Source organism: Lepidochelys kempii, chromosome 2 (genome assembly GCF_965140265.1).
Source record: "Lepidochelys kempii isolate rLepKem1 chromosome 2, rLepKem1.hap2, whole genome shotgun sequence".
Lineage (NCBI taxonomy): Eukaryota > Metazoa > Chordata > Testudines > Cheloniidae > Lepidochelys > Lepidochelys kempii.
The window spans coordinates 118228064-118246783 of NC_133257.1; the positions used below are offsets into that span (position 1 = coordinate 118228064).

An 18720-nucleotide genomic window follows, 5' to 3' on the forward strand; every position below is an offset into this window, starting at 1 on the left:
AGCTGCTCTCTGGTGAATGCACACACAATTCAATGGGCATTTTGTATTAGAGGACTCCCTTTTTACCCTTAGGCAAGAACATCACAGGATAAATTATATTTAACTCTCAGTATTTCTGTTTATAGTATGTATGTTGTTGCTTTGCTCTTGGATAAGCTTAATAAAACAGGGAACCATTTCAGCATCTGAGACTTGTCTCTTGGTTTGGAGTTGTTTTTTTGAGAGGTCAGATATAACTTCAGTATGGAAAATTCCTAACTATTAATAAGTGGTCAAGAATAAAATCACATTATTTAGCTGCCCCCTCTTTTAGCATAAAATAGCTCCTTGTGTCAGTGAAATACTGCCACATGTGACTTAATAGTGTCCCTGGTTAATTTTTAATCAGCAAACAATACAAAAAATAGATGTAGACATACACTAACCTAAATTTAAAGTAAGCACAGCCGTTGGATATTTCTAGCTATGTTGTAATATCATAGGAATATAAATATGTTCCATTTAGAGTTGCCAGCCATTATTCCACCTACACAGATGGTAATTTTCACCTTTAATTGGGCCACCAGAAAAGAAACTTACCAGCAAACCAAAAGCTTGCCCCTAATTAAATCACATGTATAAGGGCCACATCCAAAGTCCACTGCAGTCAATTAAAAGACTCCTATTATCTCAATTAAACTTTTAAAACACCATTGAATTTATCATCTATCCAATTTTTATTCACATTTGGATTTTTTCACATTTGGATTTTCATTAATGGTGACAAAGGTTAAGAATCAAGACATCATTTAGTTTCAGAACCTTAAAAATAGGGGAGATTCAGTTCTCACTGCGGTATTTCTGTGGGTTTGTCAGTTCTTGACATGGCTACCTGGTTACTTAGACAATGTCTACACTACCACAGAATCGACGCTGCTGTAATCGATGCACCAGGTGTTGATTTAGCAGGTCTTGTGAAGACCCACTAAATCGACAGCAGAGCACTCTCCAGTTGACTCCAATACTCCACCGGGAACAAGAGGAATCACAGAATCAGAGAATATCAGGGTTGGAAGGGATCTCAGAAGGACATCTAGTCCAACCCCCTGCTCAGAGCAGGACCAGTCACCAACTAAATCATTCTAGCCAGGGCTTTGTCAAGCCTGACCTTAAAAACCTCTAAGGAAGGAGATTCCACCACCTCCCTAGGTAACCCATTCCAGTGCTTCACCACCCTCCTAGTGAAAAAGTTTTTCTTAATATCCAACCTAAACCTCCCACACTGCAACTTGAGACCATTACTCCTTGTTCTGTCATCTGGAGTAAGGTAAGTTGAAGGGAGAGCATCTCCCATTGACCCAGCACGGTGTAGACACTGCAGTAAATCAACCTAAGCTACGTCGATTCCAGGTACATTATTCACAAAACTGGAGTAGCGCAGCTTAGGTTGACTTACCATGGTACTGTAGACATAGCCTTAGGGTCTGAACCAATGCCTATTCAAGTCAACACAAAGGTTCCCATTGACTTGAACGGGAATTGTATTGAAACTCTAGTTAAATCTCTGTTTAGGCATTCAGCACCACCAGTATCTGTTACCAACCAGCAGACAACAGTGTCAAAGCCTAATGAGCATTGCATAGGAAATTCATACCAAAACACTGTTGTTTTTTAAATGAAAAAAGAGACTTAGCTATGTGAGCACAGCAATTGTCAACTTGTGACAGGAATGAGGTTGTTTTTGTCTAAAACCTTGTATCCCATCTACACTAGGCCATGATATAAATCGAAAAGAGGTGTTTAAATACACTTCCAACAAAACTTTATAAAACAGTTTGGCTGACCAGTGTGCATCTCCCCACACTCCAGGAAAATATCAAAAACGTTGAGGGGAAAAGAATGCCTTCTCTGTTGTATTGTCTCCTCTCTCCTCACGATATAAGGATGACTGTCAACTGGAACTCCAGAAAGGGTTGGAGGTGGAGGTGGGGCAAGGGTAAAAAACAGAGGAGATGCTTCTTTCATCTGAGAACCCAGAGCACCAAGGGAAAAACTCAGGAGGAGAAAATACTGCTACATCCTGTATTATGTCACTCTTGGTCTCCTCTTCAGCAGCTACTCAGAAGAACAGAAGCCAATGGCTATGCAGCTGCAGTAAGGACAAAGCTGCCAGACAGACAGGCACTAGCAGAGAAGTAGCTGTTCCTAAAGGTTCCTGTCTCCATGAAGGAGGCAAGTGCTTTCATCAGAGATTCTTGAGATCCACAATGACAAAAAGTGAAGTGACTTCCAAGCTCTTCTTCCCCCAATCCTCATCTCATGGCAAAGAGAATAGTGGTAAATTCTGAAAGAACCTTGCACTATTTTCCTCCTGCTTAGCCCTCGTCACAGGTCCGATGCTCTGGAACTGCTCTGTAGGAAGCCAGACAGGACTCTGGGGTAGCGTGACTCCCCTCATGGCATGCTGTCCAGGGCAAGAAGCCTTTTCGGCTATGGCCTTCCTAGATCTGACCTCAGAGCACTCAGCACCCCTGTTCTCACCATGCACTTCCTGCAGCGGGTCCACCTGGATGAGACCCTTAGGGAAACTGGAAGGGCCCTGCACCCCAACTTCGCAGTTAGCAGTGACTCAGCCAGCGTGTAAACCAGAAGGTTTATTAGTGGACAGGAACACAGTGTAGAACAGAGCTTGTCAGAACAGAAAGCAGGACCATTCACCAAAGACCATCTTGGGGGGACCTAGGGCCTGGTGTCCCCTCTTACTCCCCAACAGGAGACTGACCTGCTTCCAGCGGCCCGACCTCCAACATGCCCATTGCCTCTCTTCCAGTCTTTGTCTTGCATTCTGGGCAATGAGTCACCTGGTCGCATCCACCTCCTAGTTCTCAGGTTACGAAGGGCACCGTCCATTGCTTATATGCAGGCAGCTTGAGCAGCCTCACCTGCCCCTGGGGGTCTCAGCAAAAGTCACACACCCTTATTCCCACCACCTAGGCATTGGTGTAATATACCAGGAAACTGACCTACACGCAGTATTCATACAAAACAGTAAGACTCACATACACACAACACAACAAGGGGGAAAACACCTTCATCACACCCTCTCCTGTGAGTGTTTCTGCATGCAGAGGTGATCCAGCCCAACATTAAGGCCTTCTTTAATACAAGAAGGCTTTAGGGTTTCAGCATAATTCCCCATTTTTGATAGTATGCCTCTTTTCTGTTGACTCAGTGAATTGAAACTAATACAACACTCGGTATGTCTTCTCCCATCAACACGCGAGTAATTCAGGCATTTGTCTTCCATTTCTTCTAATGGGAGATATAAGCATAAAGAGCTCTTTATTCCACAAGGAGAAAAATCAAACCTGATGACTTCACAAATAGTGTATATACACAGTATGCTGAAGCAAAGTGGATCTATTTAAAGAGTCTCTATTGTAATTCATATTCCATCCCAAACTGCTAACCAGGCAGAGAAAATACCATTACAAGGGCAAATGTATTAATCCAAAGTGCAGTAATCAGTGGTGTATCGTAGGAGATAAGCAAGGCAGGTCTTCCAACTGAGAGTTCACTCCACTCCCTTCCACCAGTATCAGAAATTGGAAGCATATAAAGATTCACAAGCAGTAACATGGCTCTGTCAACAAGGCTCAAATAATCACAATATCTATTTTGATAAAGTCAGTCTCATGGCAATATAAAACTTCACGAGGCAAAATAAAAACAAAATGAGATTCCACTGCTGAATGTTTCCAGTTTGTTTTCTTTTATTTCAGTCTTTTTAGTAAACTTATTTTATCATATTTCTTAACTATTCAGTTCATATTTCATTAGAACCTGCAATTTACAACAGGTTGGCCAGTGCTTTTACCTCCACAGAGCCCCATTGACACTCTGAACCAGTTAGGGAGTCTTCCTGTATGTTGTAAACTGCAGGATCGGGGCCATAATATTCACTTGTTAAAAATACTTCAGAAAATATATCTTTATGCATTGTGTAAGCAATTTCCCATGAGCCAAAATACAACAATTTCCCATATAATATTCCCCAGTTTTAAACTCTGATGGGGAAAAAATGGTTACCAAAGATAGAGTAGCAGTGTTATAAATATTCTGTTTGGATTATTGAAATATTTGTCATGTTTGCATTAAAGAAACTGCAGAATTACACTTCTGGCCTATCTAGGGAGGATAAAAACTATAATAAGATATATGATTTTCTTCAAACCAGAGAGTTCCCAAGTGGAAGTCATAACATGGTGCTAGAATTACGCTGTTGAGAAAAGGTCCTGTGACATTGCATTCCATATGATTTTATGAAAATATGCTGATGACTGTGAATATAATGTAACTGTAATATGCTTCATGCAAAAGGTCTCTTGTAAGGTGTCATTACAAATCTTATAATCTACTGTGTGGTCATCTTATTTATATGAATGAATCAATCTTGTATCTGAAACTAGAAATATGAAATATAACTCTGAGGTCCTATTGTAATTATGCAAAGTGTGGGCCATTAATGGTGGTTTGGAATCTTGATGGCTCCCATTAACCAGGACAATTGACTGTAGACGGCTCTGTTTACTTGCAAGCCTTCCTGTGAGTCAGGCCAGGAAGAATGAAGGCTTGGGGGGTCTCACAGGACATGTGACCATGTCACCTGGTACTGGAATCCATCTTTAACCTGGTGCTTTTCCATTTAAAAGTGTGGGAACCCAGAGACACAAAAGATTCCCTCCTTGTGCCAAAGCTATAAAAGGGGGTGGAACAGAACAAAGGGGGCTGCAGTCATGAGAAATCCCCTGGAGCTCCCTTAGTTGGAACAAGGATTGTACCAGGGGAAAGGATTGGGCCCAGACTAGAAAGGAGTCTAGTCTGTGAAAGAAGCTTATTGGAACATCTCTGGGGTGAGATTTCATCTGTAATCAGTTTCTTAAAGTATTAGGTTTAAACTTGCATGTTATCTTGCTTGGTAACTCACTTTGTTCTGTCTGTTATTACTTGGAACCACTTAAATCCTACTTTTTGTATTTAAGAAAATCATGTTTGCTTATAAATTAACCCAGAGTAATTAATTCCTTGGGGAACAAACAGCTGTGCATTTCTCTCTATTGCTGTTATAGAGGGCAGACAGTTTATGAGTTTATCCTATATAAGCTTTATACAGAGTAAAATGGATTTATTTGGGGTTTGGATCCTATTGGGAACTGGGTATCTGGGTGCTAGAGACAGGAGCACTTCTTAAGCTGTTTTCAGTTAAATCTGCAGCTTTTGGGGGAAGTGTTTGCAGCAGTCTAGCGTGTCTGGCTCAACAAGACAGGGTACTGAAGTCCCAAGCTGGCAAGGAAAACAGGCTCAGAGGTAGTCTCAGCACATCAGGTGGCAGTCCCAAAGGGGTCTCTGTGACCCAACCCATCAGAGGTCCATCAGGCATTTTATAAAATTATTCAAAGTAAAGTTCCATCTACACTATTAACCACAGGCCAAGATATAATATGGATTGGTCTTACCTGTATCAATGGGACCAAATCTTGTTCTAATTACATGAAGCAACTGTACTTTGGTTCTATAACAGGTCAAGGCTAGAGCATAGTGTGGTCTCATTCATTCATGCAAACTCAAACTGTGATAGCATAGTCATGACAATATTGTTTTTAAACATATCTGAACACTATCAAACTGAACATGTTAAAGGGGCCTTATATCTCCTTAGTTTTCTCAAAGCAGGGCCAACCCAGTGATGTGTGAGGTCCCAACCAAAGCAGAGAAAGATTATAAGAAATCGGGCCATAAGTCGTTTGTCCTTCTAGTCCTGCTGTTAAAGAGCGTAGAAAAGTCTGAATTAATTGCAGTACAAATAATAATAATAGTTTCCTCTACCTTTGTACCTGTTATTGAAGAAGATAATACATGAGTTCCAAGGCTCCCAAAATAGATGCTTGCCTTATTTGTCCTTAATGTTAGTCCCACATCAAACCCTATAGGGCTTGATAACACTGATGTGCTTCCTCCAGGAACAGCACAGAGAATGAAACATCCTAGAAGAACTTTTGCTTGAAAGGCTTCCAGGAAACAGCACACTTTAATCATCTCAGAGAACTCTTCTGTGGCCCCAGATGCCAGAAAATAATATTTACTTCCAATGCCAGTATTAGTGAAAAATATGAGAGGAACTCAACATATTTATCTTTACAAAAAAGCTACTGTACTTGGAGACATTTTCTTGAAAAAAACAAAAAGAACACATTTCCAGCCAAGATAAATGTCCCTTGCTGGCTGACAAAAGATACAGTAGGCCAAGAAAAGCAAGAAAAAACATCAAAGAATCCACGCTTTATTATTAATGAAGTGCACTTAGTGTCATTATGCCTTGGGCTCCCTATGATACAAGTACAATCAATAAACATTGCATTTCTTTATGTATTAGGACAATCTGAGCTAAAGAGTAAGATTTGCCTCTTGCTTTTTCTTTATAACCATTTGGGGAACTGCAGTCTGTGACATGTTTAAGAATCAACTTCCACACACAGCCTGCAGGTTCAATCACCAGGGATTTTGAAATGAGAAGTGAGAACAATACGACGACCAGGGTCAAATGAACAGAGGAGATAATAAGGAAAAAAAAGTAAATCACTTTAATAAGGAGAAGTCAGACCTTGTAAGACTTTAAACAGTATTCATTTAAAATCAATAAAAAATACTACACAGGGAGTCTAGAAAAAGAGATCAGAATAAGTACGTTTCCCTAACCTTAGTGCAAGTCTCAGTTCAACCAATGGATTTTTCCATTATTTATAGCTTGGATATTAAAGTAATTGACTGAAAAAAAAATGCATGAATAAAATGTCTATACCACAGTGAAAGAGAGTTTAGATTTCACCGACCTTCCTGAAAAAAGAACTGGATGGTGAAGGAAGAGAATAAACTATACTGCAAATATGAACAGCAAAAACATATAGAAATTCCCACCCAATCTTTCTTCACCAAGCAGCATCCTTCTCCCTGTTCATAATCCACTTCCTCCGTGATACCAAAGCTAATGTGTCAATGTAAGAAACAGGTAGCTTTTCATATTTAAAATAACTTTCGTATAGATTAGATATTTGAGCATTTCCTGATCACCTCCTATTTTGAGATCTGTATGTTGTATCTGTCCAGTGTATCATGACTCCACAAGGAAGGGACTCAGTCTTCTTTTATGTTTTTAATGACTCAGTGCTCTCTGACAGCCATTAATGAATTAAAATAAAAGTGAACGAATGCCAACATTTCTAGAAAGATATGCTTTACAATGAAAGTAAAAGAAAAAGCAATAAGCTATAAAGTATGGCGCTTAGAAACTTTAGTGATGGAAGCACTATAAATACCCTTCCAGACCCAACAAATAAAAAAAAAAAGATCAAAATTAAATACAAATTTTTTATTGTAAACATGGATTAAATTTTACAAAAAAATCTTGAATTGGTTATTTTCACTCTGCATCTGATTTTGTATGTTCTAAAAAACACAAACGCATCACAAGGCAGCATCTCCAAATGAGAGAAAAGGAAAATAAGTGTGCAAATCACTTGCATAAAATTGTAAGTTGTAGGTAAGAAAAATTCTAAGAAGCAAGGGGAAACAAACCGAGTATAATGCCAAACACTGATGTCAGGATAGATCTTGGAAGCATACTAGATCCCTTACGGTGAGATCTATTATACTGGGGAATATTCTTCTCAAGGGAAGGGAAGGTTATTTATGACTGGACAAAACACTAAAAAGTATAATATAGAAAACAGTTCTGAAATGATGCAGTGACAGACTAGAACACCTAAGAAGCCTAGTCCATTTCTGATTTCTATGATTAAGTTTGTCAACAAGTTTTCATTATGCCAAATGACCATCCAATGAAAATACCCTCACTTCCTGCAGGGTTTCTGTCCACAAAAAATATCTGAAACAATATCAGTATTAAGGTTAGTGGTATCTTTCAGGTTTGGTATAACTACTACGAAGTGAGCATTCTTAAGGATTACAAATATGATAATATATATCTTCTGATGTCCTGAATTCCAGTCTAATCCTTTTACCACAAAACCATCTATAGCACTTTTCATTCAAGGATTGCAAAGCACTTGACAGACATCAAGATCCAGTTAACTTCCTGCAGAAATGCCTGTGCCATGGGAAACCCTATTTTGGTGCAAGGTTTTAAGGGCCCAATCTTCACCACATATTCATTTAAAAGAGACAGTGAAGGTGGTTTCATGGTAGGGGTATGGGGCAGGGCCAGGCCATGGAAGCTAGGAGTTCAAGCCCCTGCTCACAGCTTCCGAGAGGCAACTGCCAGCATTTTGAAAGGGATATAAAGCCTCATGCTTTTGGCTGTAATCCCACGTTTGAAGATTAGGTTTTAGGGAGGAGATTTTGAAATAGCTGGTTTCATGGGAGGAGATTCTCCCACATTTGACTACTTTGGGATTTCTCGCATCTTCTTCTGAAGCCGGCCACTGTTGAAGCCAGTAAATAGAACAAGATGGACCACAAGTCTGACCCAGCACATTACAGAACAATAAAAAGAGCAACTCTTAACAGTTGATCATTTAAATGTCTTGATGGGTCACTTATTCTTTAGAGCTAGCCTCTGACTAATTTTGTGTGTATTTTTGATTTGTCTGCTTTGAACATCATTCAAAGTTCAACATTACATACCAAAATAACACATACTATAATAACTTTTGAATTTAACAGCTTGCTAAACTATCTAGCTATTTAACAGATCTTCCCCTAAATGATCCAGGGTATCTCTGATCTCTGTTGATGGCACAGTCCTACAAAGTTGTTGTTTTCTTTCTCTTTTTCAATCCTTTTTGTATTCCCAAAAGCTTGAAATTTAATCAATATATTTTCTTGTTAAACCCAAACGAGGCAAGCAAGAAGTGTATTGATGCATGATCAGAATCCTGCAATAGGATTCATACAGAAATAGAATTTCTCCCTATGGGACCAGAGAGATGGAAGAATTTTCTCTTGTTATTTCTTCTAATGTCAAAAGTTTAGGGTGGGATTTTCAGAAGTGCCTATGTAATTTAGGATCAAAACTACTTCTGACATTCAAAAGTGCTTGTGCTCCTAAGTCACTTAAATGCTTCTGAAAGCCACCACCCCACTGTTCAGTTCTGTTTCTGTAGGCAATTACACGAATATAAAGAAATTACTAATTTTAGAAACAGAATTATTCAGAATACCCATTTGTTATGAGGAAATAATCCTACCCAGTGTGGGCAACAGAAAAACACTTTTTTAATTATAATCAACTATGATAATATTGGCTGAGAGCCAAATTCTGCCTTGATTTGCATTCCTAATTTTCAATGGGTGGTATAGAATCCAAACAAGGGCAGAACCTAACTCTGTGTGGCACTGTCTATCATTGCTATCAAGGAGCAAAAGTGATTAAGACGAAGGAGAATCAGAGCAGCAGCAGGAAGGAAAAGAGGTTATCCAGTTTTTAGAAGTTGAAAAATGGTAATTAAAAAAGATGATAATATCATGACAATCAATTATCACTCCAACCCCAAAAGAAAAATAACCAACATGAACAACAACAGAACAGGAAAGCACATGCTCTCTCAAAGCACTGAGTGCCATGTCATAAAGCTGAAATGATATACCAAAAAGAATAATTTAGGCAGCATATGACAAAGCTACAAATATGCCCCGGAGAATGTAACAGCTGCTCCATTTCACACAGTTCTGCAGTCTCTGCAGGTATTTTGTTCAAATTCATTTTTCTCCTACTACAGATTTAGAATATTATCAAGTACACCAGATGCTTATGTTATTACATCATTCTCAAATTGCTCATTTATCTTAAGATATAAGGCAAAAAGAGGGCCAGCCAGGTTTCCTTCTTCCAAACCTGAACACAAGCAGCAAAGACTGCTGTCTAAATAATATATAACAATAAAACCCGACCAAGGTATCAACCAACAACATTCAGAAAATGTTGCCTAGGTTTGTTTATGCTAAGATTTTACACACACCACTAAATTCTCCCTCATATTTGCACAGCAACATGTAAGTAAGCAAAAGCACAGTTTACACAAACACACAAGTGGACCAGTCCCGGTCCCATTTAAATCTGTGATCTGAGTAAGATAATTATCAGGGCCCACATGCTGAAGACAAGCAGCACTTATTTTTGTGCAATACATGGCTTCCAAGAAAAGCAAAAGCAAAACAAATCTATAAAATTAATCACTCTATCCAACAATACCATCAACTTAAAAAAGAAAACTTGTCTGAATCTTGTTCCTACTGCTTGATTCAAGCAATCTACAATTACTATAACCAAAATAAAAGGGAGGAAATCGCCTTTTTTAGTTCACTTTTGCAGTTGACTGCACTTTCTGTATCACTTTCTTCTGATTTGTCTTTTGTTTGTTTTACATATACATGTGGCTTTCATACTGACACAGGAGAATGAAAAACGTTTTAAAAATAGGGCATGTGGTTGTAAAACCACAAAAATTATCAGTTGGACTCAGGAGCATGGGTAGTACCTGAATTTTTTTTAAATACTTTATTTAATGACTAGATTAGATTTCAAACTGACAGCATTCCTGTAAACAAGGTTTGCTTTAATATATTTTGCCTTCTTCCTCATAATTCTTTCATATTTTGGAGATCAATAAGAGAGCAATAGAACCTCTAGTTCAATGGTGCCCAAACTTTTCCTGTCACACCCCCTCTTACCCATAATGGAATCTGTCCACACCCTCCCCGCCTTTACTGCACAGTTGGCTCAGCAGAGGAGCTTGGGCTGAAAGCAGAGGTGGAGGGAGAACTGAGGATGGAGGAAGAACTGGGGCTAGAGGCGGAGCTGGCCTGGGGGTGGAGAAGGAATGAGAGAGGAACTGGAGGAAAGGGAGCAGAGGGTGGAGTGGAGCTGCAGCTGGGGCTGAGCTAGGGCTGGAGCCGGGCTAGGTGATATTCCCTCCTTCCATCCCGTGGGGGCTGACTTGGGTCCCGCCATGCGTCCCCCACAACATTCCTCTGTACCCCCCTAGGGGGGCACACCCCACAGCTTAGTGACCAATGCTCTAGTTCCAATGACTGAAAGGAAACTAAATTGAGAACGAGTCATCACTGCACTAGTCTGTAAATCTACTTTTACTTATCTAACCTTTTCCAAGCCTTCCAAACTAGATTTTACTGGCTAAATGAAGATTGCAGGTTTTTTTAAGATCTCTTAAATATATGAATGAAGAAACAAAAAGTGTGGTTGTCTCAGAATTTTAGGAAGAATGTTATAAAGAATCTGCAAATAAAAATGGAAAATTCCATTTTAATATGTGTTTAGCATACCTGTTGCCCAGACCAAGAGAAGTATACAGCACAAAAACAATAAAAACCCTTCATTTCTTCTGTTCGTATTCCCTTAATTCACATAGCCAGCCTACAATGCTTCATTCTGTGACCTATAGCTACCAAGGAAACCCCAAGGAGTATGGTGCTGGCCATGAAAGTTCAGTTAATTGCATTTCTGTAGAACAATTTAAAGTTTCTTAGAACAATTTTAATTTTGTTTTTAACATAGAAGAATGTTTGAGAAGGTGCTATATGTAATTAAACAAAAGTGAAATGTATTTTAAATTGCTTGTATGCTTTTCACAAGACCCAAAGGATAGCCAAAAGAAAACAACTTGTGTGTGTGCAGTGTATAAATATAGACAGAGAGAGGTTATTCTACAGTCAATATTGCATTATTTATCTGTATTATTTACACACAAAGCATTATTTTATAAACACACTATAAACTGGGTCAGAAATGTAGCTGATGGAATTAAGAAAACTCAAGCACAGGTGCAGGTTAAATATCAGTTTAATCAGTGAAAATGGTGCACCACAAACACACCTTTTCTGAAGACAAACTAATTCACTATTTAAATAGCATGTAATAGATAGACCGTAATGTTAGAAACACTGCTATACCAAATAATACATATTGGTGATATTATATTAAAAAAAATCAATCATAGATACTGGTGTGATATAAACGACATGCGCTAGTCATGACAAAACTACCAGCAGAGCTGGAAGTTGGAGCCATTCTATTTGAAGGTCCGGAAAAAACTGGATGCTTACAGTGCAGACGAGAGAAAAGTGGAGGCTGATGGTGCGGCTGTGGTGAAGGAGCAATAACCCACAGAGCAGAGGAGGGTAAATCTAGGACTTATTAAATAAACAAGGAGAACCTAGTAACTGAATTATAACCTCATAATTCACAGTTAACTGTTTATTCCATGAGCAATACACTTTAGAGGAGCCGTGTGTGCGCAGACAACAGGTAACATGTACCCTTTGTCAGAGCCAATTCCAACAAAGCTGGGACCTCTTGCAAAATCTTGGGCCCACAACTTCAAGACTAAATGCAGATGACCTCTCTCCACCTATTAAACTCCCATGTAAACTCAGTCTCAGGAGAGGGTGTATGTCCTTGCAGAAAGAATAAGGAAAATGGTGGATGGAAGTTTCCTGTTAAACAGAAAGAGACAGAGGAAAACCTTTGCTACACTTCCCAGGGACATTTTTCCCAAGAGTCCTTGTGCTATCACCCTGCCTCAACGCTCTCAAACAGCACAAAGCAAATCATACTCAACACCACGTGACACCAGACCACAAGCAGGAGTCATCACATTATCATAATTTAATAGATTTATGGAGGCTAAAGCCAGAAGGAATCATCCAATCATCTAATCTGACCTTCTGCACATCACAGGCCATTACATTTCACCCAACTATCCCCATATTAAGCCCAAAGAATGCATAGATTTCAAGGCCTGAAGGGACCATTGTGATCATGTAGTCTGACCTCCTGTACCACACAGGTCATAGAACTTTCCCAAAATAATTCCTAGAACATACCTTTTAGAAAAACATCCCATCGTGATTTAAAAACTGTTTGTGACAGAGAATCCACCAGGACCCATGGTAAATTTCCCAATGGTTAATTATTCTCACTGCCAAAAATTTACACCTTATTTTCAGTCTGAAGTTGTATAGTTTCAACTTCCAGCCATTGGATCATGTTATATCTTTCTCTGCTAGACTGAAGAGCCCATTATTAATTATTTGTTCCCTATGTAGATACTTATAGATTGTAATTAAGTTATTCCCTAACATTTTCTTAGTTAAGCTAAATAGATTGAGCTCTTTGGCATAAAGGCATGTTTTCTAACCCTTTAATATTCTTGTGATTTTTCTCTGAATCCTCTCCAATTTATCAATACCCTTGAATTGTGGGGACCAGAACTGGACACAGTATTCCAGCAGGGGTCACACCATGCCAAATATAGCAGTAAAATAACCTCTCTACTCCTATTCAAGAATTCCCTGGTTTATCCATCCCAGGATGTGTAACTTTAGTTAGACAAAAGCATTTCAGTCCTCATGAAACTAAACTGTGTGCGATAAACGGAGAACAGGAGAGACCAAGGTGCTAGCAATGCCCAAAGGGCCCTGCAATAATAGAGCATTGATTAGGCGAGATATGACTAAATATGCCCATAATCCACGGTGTTTCCACAATGTGGAGCCTTCCTGTGACTGTAGGTTTGGCAACGTTGTCTGAATCAGCCATAGGCCTTTATGATTGAAATTATCTGAACTTTGGAAGCAGTTCAAAGAAGTAAAAGTAGTATTGGACTGATATTAGTTATTGACTCCTGGATCATCCTGCCCCTCTCCTACCATGCAACCTTTCTACTGCCCAACCTCTCCCTCTGGCATTGCCTTCTCAACTTTCACTTCAATAATCCCTTCCTCTCCCCAACTTCAACCCAAAGAGCCCCTTAACAGTTTGTAATACAAAGAACTAACCTGACTTCTGGCTGCCAATACTCTGTCCATGTGGTTTGAATGTTACACCCTTTCCGCTGTCCTTCTTATGGGTTTGTCTTTCAAGGATTCGAGTCTGCAACCATTTAAGAACAAAAGAAATTTTATGCATGACAGCAGTCCTATTAAATTCAACAGGGTTACTTATTTGCATAAAGTTACTCTGGTGTGCAAGTGTTTGCAACATTGGAGCCTTAGGACAGTGGTTCTCCACCAGAGGCATACAGACCCCTGGGGGTACGCAGAGGTCTTCCAGGGGATACATCAATTCATCTAGATATTTGCCTAGTTTTACAACAGGATACATAAAAAGCACTAGTGAAGTCAGTACAGACTAAAATTTCACACAGACAATGACTTGTTTATACTGCTCTATATACTATGCACTGAAATGTGAGTACAATATTTATATTTCAATTGATTTATTTTATAATTATATGGTAAAAATGAAAAAGTAAGCAATTTTTCAGTAATAGGGTACTGTGACACTTTTCAGAGTAACAGCTGTGTTAGTCTGTATTCGCAAAAAGAAAAGGAGTACCTGTGGCACCTTAGAGACTAACCAATTTATTTGAGCACTTCATCCAATGAAGTGAGCTGTAGCTCACGAAAGCGTATGCTCAAATAAATTGGTTAGTCTCTAAGGTGCCACAAGTACTCCTTTTCTTTTTGTGACACTTTTGTATTTTTATGTTTGATTTTGTAATCAAGTAGTTTTTAAGTGGGGTGAAACTTGGGGGGTACACAAGGCAAATCTGATTCCTGAAAGAGGTACAGTAATCTGAAAAGGCTGAGCCACTGCCTTAGGACATGTGTTTAACTTTAACAATTCTAAAAGTCTAATTAGGTTCAACTTTCCAAATGCAGGATACCGTGTTTTGGTTAAGAAGTACCCTTCAAATATGTGACAGAGAAGTCTATCACAAGCCATTTAAAGACACTGATTCTGCATGGAGAACCAAAGAGACACTCTTGTTGAGGTCAGTGGCAAAGGTGTTGGAACAATTTCTACAGTGGAGGTGCTGAGAGCCATGGATCCAAACTGTAAACCCTGTATATGATGGAAACCACTTCAAGCCAGGGGGTGCGGTAGCACCCCAGCACTCCTAGTTTCAGGACCTAGGGTCAGTGGAGTGCCCGGCGGGCACAGGGGTCAACCTGCATGGTTCTCAATGCACAATTGTGATCTAAGTGAGGAAACTTTCAAATAATTATGAGTAAGGATTCAGTCCTGCAAACATTTACACATATGTATAAATGTTTTCAAGATTTCCCCAGTCCTGCAATCAGGTTTGCAATCAGACCCTTGCTGAACCAAATTTAAAGCTGGTTTAATTTTTCAGGAAAATTTCCTCACTATTGACAAGGCCTGTGAGCTTGACTGTGGTCTCCCGCCAGTACAAATCAAGAGTAGTTTCATGGAAGTTACAGGAGAATAAATCTGATGTGCATTAGTAAATAAGCAAGAAAAGCACAAAAATAGGGTGTTTTAGGAGCTTCAAAGATGTGCAGGGGAAAGTTTCTCTTTTCAATATTTTGTTTGCAGGATTAATAATGTGCATGGGACAGAGTGCTCTGGTTTCTAATGACCTAGCAAACACCGTGTAACATTTTCTTACGAGAAACAGGAAGTGAACCTCTACAATGAAGATTGTAGAGCTGATTGAAAAATTGAAAAGATTTTGTGGGATACTTTGAAAGGTTCCATTTTGCAGGGACCAGTTTTCCATGAAACTTTGAGACTTTCTAAATACATATTTTTAGCAAAAATCTTGTTGGCTAAACTGAACTTTTAGCAATGAAAATGTTAGGCAGCACCTTGAAACACAATTTTGATAGAAGTTATGGGTTATAAAATGGATAAAAACATTGTGTTGCCTGAAAAAAATAACAAAGAGGTGACCAGTTTTTCCTGAGCAGGTCCACACGGGGAGAATACATTCACTATTCATCAGAACACTTTTCACTTAACACAAGTATCGGAGGGGTAGCCGCGTTAGTCTGTATCCATAAAAACGACACAGCTTCTACCCGCTTTCACCTTCTGGGAGGCAGGGAGCAGAGTTAAGGGTCTTTGTTCTGAGGACTTCACTGTGCAACCTGGGCCCGATACTCTCTGTGTCCTTAAATACATCAAACAGGAACACAGTGATAATTCATAACGAGGGGGTGGGGGGAAGGTTGGGGGATGTCTCAGGCCCAGAACAGCCCCTCGGGGGAGGCTGTGAACGTCCATCCCCGTGGCCGGGAGGCTGCCCGCTAGAGGCAGCGCTGCACACAGGGGAACCACGCGGCGGCAGCGACCCGAGGAAGCGCCTCTGGCCCTGCAGCGTCTGGGCCCCCCCCCGCGCCCCGCCGGGGACCGTGTCCCCAAGTGGGGCCCCGCCGTGGGACCCTCCCAGCCGCCACTCACCGTCCCCCTCAGCTCTCTCGCCCCGCGGGCTCGCCGCTGTAGCTGCCCGAGCCCCGCCTGACACGCCGCGAGCGGAGGCCGCCGGCCGAGACCGAGGCGCAGGGTGCCGACCGGCAGAGCTGGAGCCGAGCAGGGGGCGGCCCCGGTTCCCGCCCCGCCCCGGGGTCCCCGCGCCCCAGCCCGGGGCTGAGGCGGCCGCACTGAGCTCAGGCTCCTGCGCGGGCGGGAGGGAGAAGGGGCCTTCGAGCGAGGACCCGCCTGCGCTAACAACATGGCGGCGTCCAACCGGACCCAGGTGCTGCGGCTGTACCGGGCCCTGCTGCGGGCGAGCCAGCGCTTCACCGCCTACGGTTACAGGTGGGGCACGGCCAGGGGAGACACGTGCCCGGGAACCTGCTGAGGGGTGGGGGAGGCTGGGGTCCCCCCAGGTCCCTGCGCTTTGGAGGGGCGGGAGGGGGGCCTAGGTTCTGTCCCCCACCCCCCGGCTCTGTGTTCTCTGGCGCAGCTCAGGTTCCAGGCCCCTTTGAGGGGGGGGCCGGCTACAGGCCCGTTCCCCCTTCATTCCCCCCCCCCCCCCGCGTTCTCCTGGGATGGAGGTACAGGCCAGGTTCTCTTCCTCGGGCCTCCTGCATGAGGGTGGGAGAGACAAACCAGTTTCTCCTGTAGGCCCGCTTAACGTCCCTGGGTGTGGGGACCACAACCGGGTTCCGAACTCAACAGCTCTTCCTCCAGGGGGAGCCTCAGCCTGGCACTGGGTGGGAGCCGAGCCCAGGTTCTCGAACGCCCAACTGAGCCCCCTGTATTCCACAGGGGAAGGGCACCCAGATTGGGTTCCATCCTTTGAGCCATTTTTTTCTGCCCCAAGTGCTGGACGTGTGGCCGTCTCTTCCCCCCATTGTATGGGGTTTATGGGACGGCGGCATGCCAGACCCTGGCCTTCCACCAAGAGGACATGTCTAGGTTACTAGGGAACAACTGGCTAGCTCTGTGCCTGATATTACTTCTAGCTACCTAGTCCACTTGCTGATCGCAATGATGATAGAAAGTTAATTGGAGGAGTTCCTTTATTTTAGATAAGACTTTCAGTTCTGGTCCTTCTTACTTTCATGTACCACCCTCACGTTAACCATTTTAAAGCGTAGAAATTATGATAAGATGTGCACTTATATTGGATTCTTGCTAGTTTTCACGTAGAGATGCAGTCTTTCCCTTTCTTCAGTGAAATGTCTTGGTTTTGATTAGTCTGTCTCTAAATACAGTAAAATGGGAAATATTGTCTAAAAACAATTTTTGCTATATTTATGAATTTGAAAACACTAAAAACAATGGCAGCTTCTCGCAATACGCAAACAGTAGCACTTGCCTGCAGACCATCTGGAAGCAAGAAAACAATTCTACCTGTTGGGTTTTTTTTTTTATAAGACACCCATCAATGAAGTATATGAGCACGAAACTAAAATGAGACGCTGGTAGTCTCTTCTGTTTTTAAGATAAACAGTTCTACAGCATCTTTAGGACTCACATAATATGGTATTGTGGTATCTTAGCACAAATTCCATAAGGAATTACATTTATTCTGAAGGACAAAATCCTAAAAGTTAAACTCACTGTTTCATGGATTTAGTGGGAGGATTTTTTAATACTATTGCTTATGAGTCTATGCATTGAGTGTGAATCGTCTGCTACTGTTTCCCTATTTTACAATCTTACATTTTTTCCAGAAATGTTTACATTTAGAGTCAGACATGGAGTCGAATATTTTTGTATTGCTTCTGTCTTGCCTATTTATGAATGGCAATGTACATGTTTTCATAAACATATTCTGAACTTGGTCTCCCGATACCACAGTTCCTTCTTCCAATCCAAAAGTTATTTTGTTGCCATCACTGTGAAGGGTAATGTTAGTTTTAGAGTTACTGATCTCATTACTGATAGGCTTTAGAATAATAATGCACAGGATCATCTCCAGAGTCTGGCAGTAAAAATTATGGAGTGCTCTGAAGCCCAGATGTGTGGGCCATGTTTTAATAGCAGGAGAGAATTTAGTAGATAGTAAGTAATTTCATGTCTGGTAGTCTGCATGCATATGACCTAAAGAATAAAGTGTGATTTAAGACGGTAGGAAAAGAATCAGAAGGTGATGTTGAGGTGTCTAATAGCTATATACTTGGTAGGAAGCATCTATGGTTTTTTATTTGGTAAATAACTTGTTGCATAGGTGTGTTTTTCTTGGGTTTTAAGTAAAAAATAAAAAAAAATATTACAAAGGTCTCAGCAGACACTTGCAACAAGTGTAAAATATAGTTTTTGATTTTAGTTCAAATTTGGATAAATTCAAGATCTGGAGAATCGGGGCTTACCTGTAGAAGAACAGGAAAACATTGTGAAGAACTAAAAATGTTTTAATTAACATAAAGTTCTTCTAAAAGGAAAACATT

General features: G+C 40.9%; 2 protein-coding genes across 14 annotated transcripts in view; one reads left to right on the forward strand and one right to left on the reverse strand.

The window, feature by feature from the left end:
• FARS2 (phenylalanyl-tRNA synthetase 2, mitochondrial) overlaps positions 1–17154 on the reverse strand; it is a 430241-nt gene extending 413087 nt beyond the window's left edge. For 4 of the 9 annotated variants that reach the window (XR_012157339.1, XR_012157340.1, XM_073332132.1 and 1 more), the window contains exons 1-2: positions 16283–16878; positions 13852–13945 (exon numbers count right to left, since the gene is read on the reverse strand). Coding sequence is in view for 6 of the 9 variants with exons in the window: in XM_073332132.1 (XP_073188233.1) it covers positions 13852–13881 (30 nt within the window). In the remaining 3 variants the exon portion in view is untranslated. Of the gene's footprint in view, positions 1–13851; positions 13946–15910; positions 15993–16282; positions 16880–16933 lie in introns of those variants that run through there. The other 5 variants (XR_012157338.1, XM_073332131.1, XM_073332130.1 and 2 more) reach the window with 3 other exon arrangements.
• Positions 16115–18720, forward strand: part of LYRM4 (LYR motif containing 4) — a 146232-nt gene continuing 143626 nt past the window's right edge. Inside the window, exon 1 of one of the 5 annotated variants that reach the window (XM_073332141.1) lies at positions 16115–16639. In XM_073332141.1, coding sequence (XP_073188242.1) covers positions 16554–16639 — 86 coding nt within the window. In that variant the 5' untranslated portion in view covers positions 16115–16553. The remainder of the gene's footprint in view (positions 16640–18720) is intronic. The other 4 variants (XR_012157341.1, XM_073332142.1, XR_012157342.1 and 1 more) reach the window with 4 other exon arrangements.